The sequence below is a fragment of the Homalodisca vitripennis genome, chromosome X (assembly GCF_021130785.1).
Source record: "Homalodisca vitripennis isolate AUS2020 chromosome X, UT_GWSS_2.1, whole genome shotgun sequence".
Lineage (NCBI taxonomy): Eukaryota > Metazoa > Arthropoda > Insecta > Hemiptera > Cicadellidae > Homalodisca > Homalodisca vitripennis.
The window spans coordinates 71,661,235-71,673,349 of NC_060215.1; the positions used below are offsets into that span (position 1 = coordinate 71,661,235).

General features: G+C 30.5%; 1 protein-coding gene across 2 annotated transcripts in view; it reads right to left on the reverse strand.

Moving 5' to 3' along the window:
- The window catches only part of LOC124369180 (glycine receptor subunit alpha-2), a 63,392-nt gene that overhangs the window by 11,262 nt on the left and 40,015 nt on the right, over nucleotides 1-12,115 (reverse strand). For both annotated transcript variants that reach the window (XM_046826991.1, XM_046826990.1), the window contains exons 4-9: nucleotides 9,110-9,192; nucleotides 8,190-8,333; nucleotides 6,321-6,403; nucleotides 5,003-5,137; nucleotides 4,505-4,605; nucleotides 928-1,088 (exon numbers count right to left, since the gene is read on the reverse strand). In XM_046826991.1, the coding sequence (XP_046682947.1) occupies nucleotides 928-1,088; nucleotides 4,505-4,605; nucleotides 5,003-5,137; nucleotides 6,321-6,403; nucleotides 8,190-8,333; nucleotides 9,110-9,192 (707 nt within the window). The remainder of the gene's footprint in view (nucleotides 1-927; nucleotides 1,089-4,504; nucleotides 4,606-5,002; nucleotides 5,138-6,320; nucleotides 6,404-8,189; nucleotides 8,334-9,109; nucleotides 9,193-12,115) is intronic.

Sequence of the window (12,115 nt, forward strand, 5' to 3'; positions counted from 1 at the left end):
TCTACAAACAACCCATGGACATTGGTAAACTGTACAGAACGTTTAAGGTGCATAATTTTATACTACCCTCTTCCCACCACATACTTAGACCTACTCTTTGCGTGTAAAACTGCTTTAGTGTTGGCTGAAAAAATAATTTGTATAGAACAACTATTCGTTACAAAATATATGATTAATACTTTAAAAAAAGGGAGAAAATATTTAATCAATTTGTCAGAAAACATACCCTTTATATGTACTGTTTATATCTAGCTTGTGTTAAATTTCAAATTAAATTAAAATTGAGAATAAGTTTTCAAATAAAAATGTCTATGAAGCAAAATATTCTCATTCTTAAAAAAGCATTCCAAAAATGATTCTCAAGAATTAAAAAAAATTGCTAGCAGCCAAAAAAATTTCATAATAATTTCGCCAACACTCAGTCAATATTTGTAAGTTATATTTTCATTATTAAATTCGGTCACTAACATTATTAATTTATGTCATCCTACCTTGTTGGTTTTTATTAAAGCAACTACGAATAAAGGAAAATAATAAGTAAGCCAAATAACAATATTTATACATTTTTAATATTTGTTTATGGTCACGCGCCTGTCTATTGTGGTTAAGGTTTTCTGATTTACAAGTATGTTAAGCATTGATCGTTTGCTAAATGGAAGGCGCATTTAAAAACCTAATTAAACAGGAACACTGGATGAGGAGAGCTTCAACAATACTACTCAGAAGAAATAGTATTATAGACTGATTTTTTATAAGGAATAAAAACAGTGGCAGATGGAGGGTCGTATAAGAGTATTTCCTACCCTCCCTACTTTAATTTTAAATTAACCTTTTATCTTTTAGTGAAGATGTAGGTTAAAACGAATTACAATAACAAATATTTCTTTAATCCTGAATTTGATGTGATTAATTTTCTTAAACACTTACACTGTACAAGCCGACATGAAGGCGTCTACAGCTTTGAGATAGGAGACGGGTGGGAGTGATGCCTGAGACTTGGCGTGCTGAGTGGAGAGAGTCAGCAGCGAAGTTACCCCTAGAGTGACTCTAGCTGGAGCCGCCTCTGGCTTAATCCAAAACGACACCCACTACCAAAAATCACAAACGTTTTTCACTATTCAAGTCGTACAAACTTTAATGTGTGTTTAATCGTATATAATGCGACATAAAATATTTAAAACATCAAGCCAGTATGAATCGTATATATAATGCGACATAAAATATTTAAAACATCAAGCCAGTATGAATCGTATATAATGCGACATAAAATATTTAAAACATCAAGCCAGTATGAATCGTATATAATGCGACATAAAATATTTAAAACATCAAGCCAGTATGAATCGTATATATAATGCGACATAAAATATTTAAAACATCAAGCCAGTATGAATCGTATATAATGCGACATAAAATATTTAAAACATCAAGCCAGTATGAATCGTATATATAATGCGACATAAAATATTTAAAACATCAAGCCAGTATGAATCGTATATAATGCGACATAAAATATTTAAAACATCAAGCCAGTATGAATCGTATATAATGCGACATAAAATATTTAAAACATCAAGCCAGTATGAATCGTATATAATGCGACATAAAATATTTAAAACATCAAGCCAGTATGAATCGTATATATAATGCGACATAAAATATTTAAAACATCAAGCCAGTATGAATCGTATATAATGCGACATAAAATATTTAAAACATCAAGCCAGTATGAATCGTATATAATGCGACATAAAAATATTTAAAACATCAAGCCAGTATGAATCGTATATATAATGCGACATAAAATATTTAAAACATCAAGCCAGTATGAATCGTATATATAATGCGACATAAAATATTTAAAACATCAAGCCAGTATGAATCGTATATATAATGCGACATAAAATATTTAAAACATCAAGCCAGTATGAATCGTATATAATGCGACATAAAATATTTAAAACATCAAGCCAGTATGAATCGTATATATAATGCGACATAAAATATTTAAAACATCAAGCCAGTATGAAGGCATTAAAGCATTAAGGTTTAAGACGGGCAGGAGTATTGCCAGTACTGCGCGTACTGAAACTCAGCAGAGACGTCAACCCTAGTAGCCACTTCCCTAAAAAATAGTCTTTTTAATATAATACAATATATATAATAGTTTTCGAATAAATGCTTCATTTAACTGATAGTTCCCTTACACTTTTATCTTTAATTTGCGTTAGTTGAAGGCAACTTAGGATTGCACAGAGTGTGTTCGAGAACCAATTGACCTCTCTAAACCTGAGGGGTATACGTAAATAACTAATAAATTTCTTATATATTTCTCTTTTTGTATCCTGTACTATGTCTTAATGAAAAAACCACTTTGCATAGTTGTATGCACACCCCCACACCGGCTTGTATTGTTTGTGGCCACATATGCTTTTGGCAACGCTCGTTTATAAGCGCTTTGCTACGATCCTTCATATCATAAACGTTTTTCAGTTGTTAAATAGTGTTTTAATTACTTATCTTATATCTATTAACTAAAATGATATTCCGAAATATGTAAAATAGTCAGATTACAGTAAACGCATAATATTTTACTAAAATAAACCGTTATGACACAGATTTTTATTATATCACAGATAATACTTGTTGAATATCATCAAAATTCTAGTTATGGATTCCTTGGTACAAAATGTGAAAATGTAATTTAAACTTTATATCATGCATATCTTCATATTTTTAATCTGGCATTGATTATGTTTTAAATGTATTAAGAAAATGTCCAAACCCATGTAAAAAAACTTGTTTTTTTGCTTAACTAGGTTTAGAAATAATAATATCTTTATAATAAAAATACAAAACGGCGGCTAGCTATTTTTGTATTACCTTTTCTGTCTTTAATGATGAATACATTGTGACATCCTTTTGTGAACACTGTATAAAGTAAAAACACACAAACAAGTTCGCTTTTTACAAATATATACAAATTTTTCTACTAAAGCAGGGGCAAGAATCGAATTCGAACAAAGCGATCCAAATATGAGGACGAGTTCATATTGCTAGGGTGGCTATCACCTTTCATTTAAGAATAACCCAGGCTATCACCAATCAAATGATTCTTCCTGAAACCGAACATCCCGAAACGGGTTTATACCGTCTATAAGCTGACCCAAATACTGTACTAAAACTAAAAATTAAAGTTTCAAGTAAAGTTACAATTTAAGATGAGACTTCTATCCATGTGTACATATACGAAATAATATAAGCCTCATGAATACCTGTCTCGATCTGGAAGTATACTAATCGTTAATGGTCTTCCATACTTGGAAAGTTACTCACATTTTAGTTATTTCGGTCTAGACCTTAATTGCGTCTTAATGGCCAATGCATTGTAACTTGCTAATGAATATTAACAGCATCTCCATAGGGACTGTGAAAAATTAAATTTAAACTGGTCAGTCACCATGTAATAATTATTATTTATTTTTTATAGTTTTCATAAACTAGAGCGCGAATTTGTCTTTCATTATTCTGCTCGGGTAGAATAAATTATAATACGTTTTTCACTATATTTTCTTTGGTTTGTAGTATACTTTTGGCAATACAGTACTTTATCAAACACTATACATCAAGTATTTCTTTATTGTCAAATGCAGTTACTGGAATTTATTAATTTAGCAATGTATGGCCTCTACATTGCGAGGGGCCATTTGAGCAATGCTTAGGACTCAGAACTTTTACTGCTTCCGATGGAACTTCTCGTTTTGCACTTTCACGGACAACAGAAATAGCGTTTGTTGAATTCTCGCTGGTGTCAATAAAACGATTGTTTGGGCAGGGCAAAGTTAAAAAAACTTTTCGACTATTCTTTTGGACATTTTTGATATTCAAATATACTAAAGGAAATTGATTATTTGTTTAATACATTGATTGTCTAGTGTCTTATGGGGACAATTGTCTTATTTTCTGTACAAACTGTATATTTCAATGCAATTTTTTCTAAGTTTGGTTTTTCTCCGAATACAAATTAGTTCTACCCATCGTGGTATTTAGATTTTTCAAACGTCCTTATTAGTGTTATAAAACCATTGTATAAAGAAAATGTCACATGTAAGCAATTATATTTTGAATTTACTTTTACAAAGTTTGGAATACACGCTAACTTATTCTTGAAACCTTTAAATAGTTACACTACACCTACTTGAACCCATAATCCATATAGTTGTATTGGCCAGTTTGAGATTAACCTTCAGTACTAGTACATCAATCAAAAAGAACTTTCAATAACAATAAGTTCAAGAGCCATTTTGCCTATAGATGACTTGGCATTGATATAAGTGCCCGTTGTTGCAGGCCTAACGCCCTTACCGATAGTTATTTGCAGTTTGGTGTATTCCGTGCTTGATACAATACAATTTGTGCTTTTGATTTCTTTCTTGTTGCAACTGAAACTTGACTCCATCTCGACTCCAGAGACTCCAGAGAATATGCTTCAACTCGGACTTACCGACATAATGACGATGAGGCAGGTCGGGATGTACGTGTGGAAGAGGTAGTATCCCAGTCGCCGCTTTAGCACGAATACAACCTCTAAGCACGTGAAATTTCCTGCACATTCAATCACTATTATAGTACTCTATACAGATTGAACTCTTTGGATAAGATTTTATCCAAAGAGAAAATCATGTATTAATAAGTATAGTATTTTGCAGGGAGCCAAACTATTTCATTTACTCACAACAGTTAACAGAAACGGTTAATCATAAAATATCAGTAGAGTGAACTAATTTACAAACAAATGCAGTATGTAAACAGGCTAACTAACTAATATTACAAAAGTAGCAGACATAAATTGCACGTTATTTCTCTTATATTAATACTAGAAAAACATAAAAATAACTTCACTGTGGGGTTACAATCTAGGTAGTAGTAACAACCAATGAATTATAATGTACAGCTACAATGTAGGCAACACTGATAAATTTAAGTATTAGCTTCTCTATACCTGTAGAATAGACTTGTGTACAATCTGCCGTGTTGTTCTTGACCAACTGCAACTGAGGCAGTTCAATGTTTTCGTCCACTACTAGAGGCACGTCGGGGTCCCACTGGAAGATCATGTCGTCAGTCGTGTGTGACACTACAATAATATATATCTTTAGACAAGTGAATTAATTAGCTTCAATAACTGTTACACATGCTGATTAAATAGGTGGTTGCTTAGAAAGTATTTCAATTATTAAAAACAATTGCAAAGATTTACAACACCTGTTAAAAGACAATACTTACTTGCACAGAGAAACTAGAAACATTATTGAACATATTCATGATATATATTTTGTTATATAATTATTATTATTAATAATAAAAACAGGTTCGTTATAAACATCAGCAAAATATCTATACTTAAAATGTAACATAATATCTTTGAACTGATGTACTCGTATTCATGTTTGAATACGCCTATTTAATATAACTGTTATGTAAACATGTTATGTTAAATAAATTGTAAATATATAATTGTTTTATAACCATTGCATTAAATTATTACATTAATAAATGGCTCACATTTTTAATACTATGCAGATATCAAAGGAATTATAGCTTTCATGTATTTGTTGTAGGTATTTCACTTACCATATAAACAAAATTAACAAAGGTATAAAATAAATGTAATATATACTTCTTTTGAAACTTTGATTCTTCATTTTTTTTGTGATGAAGTTGTGAACATTTAACACGGATATATGTGTTATAAACTGGACAGAGTTGAAAATTGTGGGAAAGTTTAAAAACTGTATCCACCAAACGTAAAGTTCAACAGTTTTTAAATCCAAAAATATTCTGTTTACTAAATATTCTAAAGTTCTTTAACAATTTATATTCCGCTATAAATGTAAACATTTTTTATTAAACACCCGTCATTAGGATTTTACATTACTTCATGCCACGCAGTATTTAAAATTAAAAACAAATCAAGGGTAAAGATAATTTAACAAATTTTGCTAATATGTACTTTAATAGATTTTTTAACATAACAAATTTGAAAGCATAATATTTAATTAAGTATCATAATAACTTATATTTAGATTTTCATTCAACTCTGAAATGTATGAATGTGGTTATCACTTTAAATAGCATATTACCCTAACTTCAGCTTTAAGATAGCTTGAGTTTACATGTATTGACAGGAAGTGAACTTGAAGTGAATATATTTGGCATTATACTTTAATTTTTACATTAATACTTTCTACATGAATTAAATTAAAGGATTTAAACATCACATAAGTATTCATTTCCTAGAATAATAGAGGTGTACATACAGCTCTCCATCTGGAGTTTGCACTCCTGCGTGTCGTGAGGATATATCATGAAGTTCATGGCACAGGACAAAGTTAACGTCAACCTACAAACATACAGAGGCTTTAGTTTCATAGATGGAACTGTATTTGTACCTTCTTGGCTCCTTATTCAACATATCAGCTAGTACGAAAATAAACATTTCCTTAGAAGGAATTATAACTGAGACTGAGTTTCTAATTAGAATTATTACACCCCTAACGAACAACCTAAAGACAACAAAGCCGACCCGTTTTAATCAAAGACCATAAAACGTGCAGTATGATCGTAATAATGTAAAATCTAGCAATGTGTCTTTCAGTAGTTGCATATTATGATCATAAATCTTCCATAATATTAATCATAAAACCGTCGTAACTTGAACGTGGACGTGGCGTTTGGTGTTGAAGCATCCACACGAGCTTGTGGTCCATTCACAATACTTGTTACAGCTACAATACCAGCCACAAAATTACAATTGATGAAAATAAATTTTGGAGAGAGATAAAAGTATTTTTTATAACCTGTTTTGACAAGTTTACAACAGCTTGTACCAAGGCTCATTAAATTTTGGACGAAGTATTGTCGATCTAGCCAAGTAACGATAATACAATTTTAACACATCAATCGATTGGAAGTTATTCGCATCATCAGAAATAAAGTTTTGTACAGTTTTCGACCTACCGTTTCGTACGTAGCTACATGTCACTGAGTTTTCGATATTTTCTTGCTTATTTTTTGTGTATCAATATATAAATATATGCCTTCAACCTTAGGCTGATATATAAATATTTACAATACTTACTTGTCAATCGACTTCACACAGTTTCGGTAATATAATTTTAAGTGCTGCAATGATTTGTTTGCATTGTACAGTCAAGTATCACTGTTTTTATATAAAAAAAACGTTAATACAGTTTTATCAAAATTTGGGTCAATCAGGTAAAACAATAGTTGCTGTAAAATATTTTAAAATAGAATTATAAATTTTAATAACAGTAACTTTTTTATAGCAAACAGTTTATCTGTTTACGGTTTTTTCTGATAGTATGAATAAACAATATATATGAACAACAACAATATAATATGAACATTTTGGAAACAGAACTTCAATATTGGTATTATTATTGAGATCTCCAGATAGTCTATGCTAAGAATAGAGTAGTATATGCTAAATTTTAGGATAAAAATTGCATGAGTATATAGCAATAAATTAACAACTTTCTACTATGCATTAAATTTATTAAATTTTTCTGCTTTTTAGGATTATTGGGTATAATCATAAGAATTGCTTATTTAGTAATCGTTCAAGAATGATATAACAGATATAACACACTTAATATATATATATTTTTTAATATTTGTTAATTATTTACTATTTATAGTTTTATTTTGTATAGCTAAGCCTGATTTTATAATAATATATTTAATTAATTTTGTACCTTCTTGTTTGTTCGGTTTGGTTTTGCGAGCCTACGCACAATCGCCTTTCTGGTAATGTAGGCTCATTTTCCTATAATACACTTTTGTAATTACAGTAATGATGTAGCAACGAGTATTTGAGTATTCATTAACATATTATATAATTAATGCAAGTACATTAGATGGTTGTTTCTCTTCGAAGTTTATAAACATATAATTTTTTAATAATAATTACGTTATACTCTGCTATAAACCAATATTAATTCATTAATATTGCTTAACTTAAACAAAGTTACATTTCATGCTTATAGTAAAACATTCTTTATTCTGTGCATAGTAGCTTGAAAACCCCTTTATATTTTTATTCTTGTTTAAGTGGGTTTACTGTTATTAAATGAATAAACTCCAACGTTATATAATTAATTACATACTTCACCATGTAGAGGATGGTTTTGTCCTTGTACAGCCACATGTAATGATTGGGAATGGTCATAGTTTGAAATGTTACCGCCTTTGCGTTCTTGAAAAACGAGTCTGGCCTCCACATGTTTTTTAACCACTCCACTTCAAGCAATCTGTAAGCAAAGTAGAAGTCTTTAATGATTTTAAATAATTAAACTTTTGGGTGAGTCAAGCAATTAATAGTACTGTTACTAAAATTCAAGTTGTTATACGGGTGTTCCAAAATCGTGTCACACTTTTTTCAAAGACTTGGCAAAATAGGCGGAATGTTTGTTACTGCGTCCAAAGGAATGTACCTTTAATCGCAAATTTGTCTTCTGAGCTTTATTGATATGATCAATTCCTTGTAAGTAAAATACAAATGTTCAAACAATGCTTTTTGGGAGAGGGATTTCCTGATGTTCTTTAGGTTTGAGTACAGAAGTCTTAGATACAAAATAAAAAATAACTTATCAAAAACCAAAAAATATGAGAAGAAAAAGATATTTAATGGTATTTTTCAAGCTTTCACTACGACACGAGTGACGCTCATTCATAAGATAATTTAGTCCGAAATACGAGTATTAACCCCACCTGCGGCAATGTTGGAAACGAGCTATGGGTGGTTGATGGTACGGGTGAATACGAGATTATATCTTATTGACTTTGGAAAATAGTATTTTCCCGTATATTTTGAGAGTATAATAATGGCCAATTAATATGAGAGGAAGGGTTAATATTTTTATCAGAGGCTGAAGTTTCCACGGGATGGATTTATGAACACATGTTCGTATGAAAAAAGTCTCATATTGATCACTAGAATACGCCCCAAGATATCCTGACATCGGTTTTGGAACACGTGAAAATCTATTTCTAAGTGAATTATGCAAAACTGGTATTTAGGTCATACCTGTATTCTGACGTCATATTTTCAGGTAACCTTAGTCGGTTGTCTTTCCATGTCTGAGCAAAAAATATGTCTGCAGCGTAAGTCTGAAAGAAAATAGTGTGTTAACAACCTGTATTGCTCTAAATATGTTTATTTAATTTTTATTTATATTTTAACCGTATTGGTAATACAAATTAATTAATTACCATTCACTGATCATTAACTATTGATATAATGCAATATACACAATGCAATATTGTACTTTATTTAGGTTCAATATTTATATGTACGTTAATAATATGGGTCTTTGCTATGAGATAACATGGGGAATATATATATGCTTGCGATAAATTATTTCATTAGAGCATAATGACACTTAATCGAGTTATCTCAGTTAAAGCAGAGTTGTTCTTTAAGGGTATTACTGTAGATGGTTCTCGTAAATGAAACACTATTTTACGGGTAAATCACTCAGTGTGGTGAAAATCGTCATCTTGTGACATAAGACTGCGTGTTACAGCAAGATTATTGACCCACGAACCTTCACCAGGTCTGTCCTGTGGCACAATCCACAAGTCGCACACTTTCCTAACTTATTAATAATTTGTTTTAATTAAATAATTAATTTTAGGTCGTCGCCCTTCTCAAAGGGACAAATTGGCTTGCTTTTGCTGAGCTTTACAAACATGAAGTACGAGACTTCGCTTGCTACTCACAAACTAAATTTTTTAGACCATTGGGTAAGTTTATACTACTCCTTTTGTACTCTATAAAATGTAAAATTAGAACTCTCATAACATTCTTTTCTTCATTGACTAATTAAATATATAAAACAAGACAAATAAGTAAAGTATAAAAAATATACGAGTATAAAGGGGGCATGTGCAAAGTCCCTACTTTAGGTGGCAACGAAAAGGAAATGACGCACGATTAAGGTTGGGACACACATAACCGCACCGCGCCCGACACGTGAGTCGGCCGATTGTTGGCCGTCACACGGTGAAACAATTGCTGCGCAGTATTTAACCTGCAAGTTCAGACACGTCCGCACCGACACCGACACCAGACCGTCGTGGCCGCACCGTGGCCGCACCGTCACCGATAGTTCAGGTTTGAATTTTGACGGGCACGGTGCGGTCTGAGAGATCTCTTTTTGAGCGGCATCAGCCATGGATGTGGAGAAAACTTATTGAAGAAATAAGGAAGTTTCCTGTAGTTTATGACCAGTCGAATGACAAATATCGGAATACAGAATACAAGGAGAAAGTGTGGAAGAAAATTGCTGACAATTTGGAGCTTGGAGAGGGTAATTATAAATTTAAAAAGAGTTGGTCACATTTGCGTTCTGTCTTTGTAAAAATATTTCAGCAAACGTTTTATTTAATTGAATTATTTAGTATACTAACCCTACATCGTGCGCTGACATTTTGTACGTTTTTATTATTTTAACTGCAATATACTTAAAATTAAAAATAATTAATTTACAATATAGTTTTCAAGTACGGAAAATAAACATGTACTCTAGTACTGCTATACAATTGTACTCTTTGTCTCCGCAATAAATACTTGACTATTGACTATATTATATATTTTACTAATATTTACTATGTTTTACCCATTATTAATAAAACTATCTGCAACATGGCAAACTATGGCCTCACACTAAACGTTCTTGTGTTAAAGTAATACAAAATATACTGTTTGTAGTGTATTTTATTGAAATTCAAAATCAAAATTTATTGATAAAAGTATTGGAAATATTTTTAGAGTAAACTGGTCCATATTTTCCTTATTGTGCTAATAAAATACATCAGTTGGTATTTTATATTGTTCTAATAATAAGTAATTATAAAACTATGTTGTATATTAAGTAATTTTAAATAACTAAATTAGAATTATGTAATGTATTGGATTTATTTGGTAAAATTTATCCCGGTATTTCGCATGGGCAAATTTACAATGTTTCTATGAAATTTTGTACGTTTTATTATTTTAACTGCATTAAAGGTCAAATAAAAATAATTTATTTACAATAAAGTTTCTTAGTACGAAAATAGTAGCGAGTATACATTTTAATTCGCCGCTTTTCATTAACACCGTTGGATTATACAGTTAGAGTTGGGATAAAAACTTGAAATTTCACAATTTTGTAGTCAATACTATGGCAATGACGATGTAGTAGATAAATATTTTAAAAGTTTATTACAAGTGCTATAAAATAAATATTAATTAATTAAAACCAAAATTGAGCTTTGGCGATGAACATGAAATAATGAGTCGGCTGCTACTTTTTTTATTTATTGGTCAGGGCGAGTTTCGTCTGCGAGAAAGTTTGAGATAATAAACCAAATTTTACCGTAGTATTTTTTATAAATTTTTGGAGTAAACAGTTTGTCGAGAAACGAGGTATAAAGCAGATACAAATTTCATGCGGCGCAAACACGTGCCCGCTGCTTCGCCTCCATACGCTGCAATAGGTTAAATGTTTAAATGCTCAACCTCTTTTATACTCAAATCTATAAACATTAGTAACTTATTATGGGAATATATCTAAATTTGATTAAATCAACTAATCGTTGTAGTGGGTTTCAAAAACAAGAAGTACATAATAAAATGAAATATGATATGTATTTAAAGCAATAGCCTCTAAATTAAACCTTTTACAATACGGAATAACTTGAATGTCTAACTTAAATAGTAAGTTAACTTTTTATGTAATGTTACAGTTTACAATGTTACTGTTTATTTGGTGTTACAGTATATATCAATGAATGATTTCTAACATTCTATACAGGTTACAGTATAGTTTTTTACAGTATCTTTATGGTATTTAGTTTATATTCCCTTACTTACAAGGAAATAAAATGTACACCCATTCCATCGAAGTATATTTTAGTTGATCATTCTTAAAAAAACTTCCAATAATACACATTATATAATCCACCACGTATATATATATATATATATATAAATATATATATATATATATATATATATATATATATTATGAGTTATTACTTGTATGAT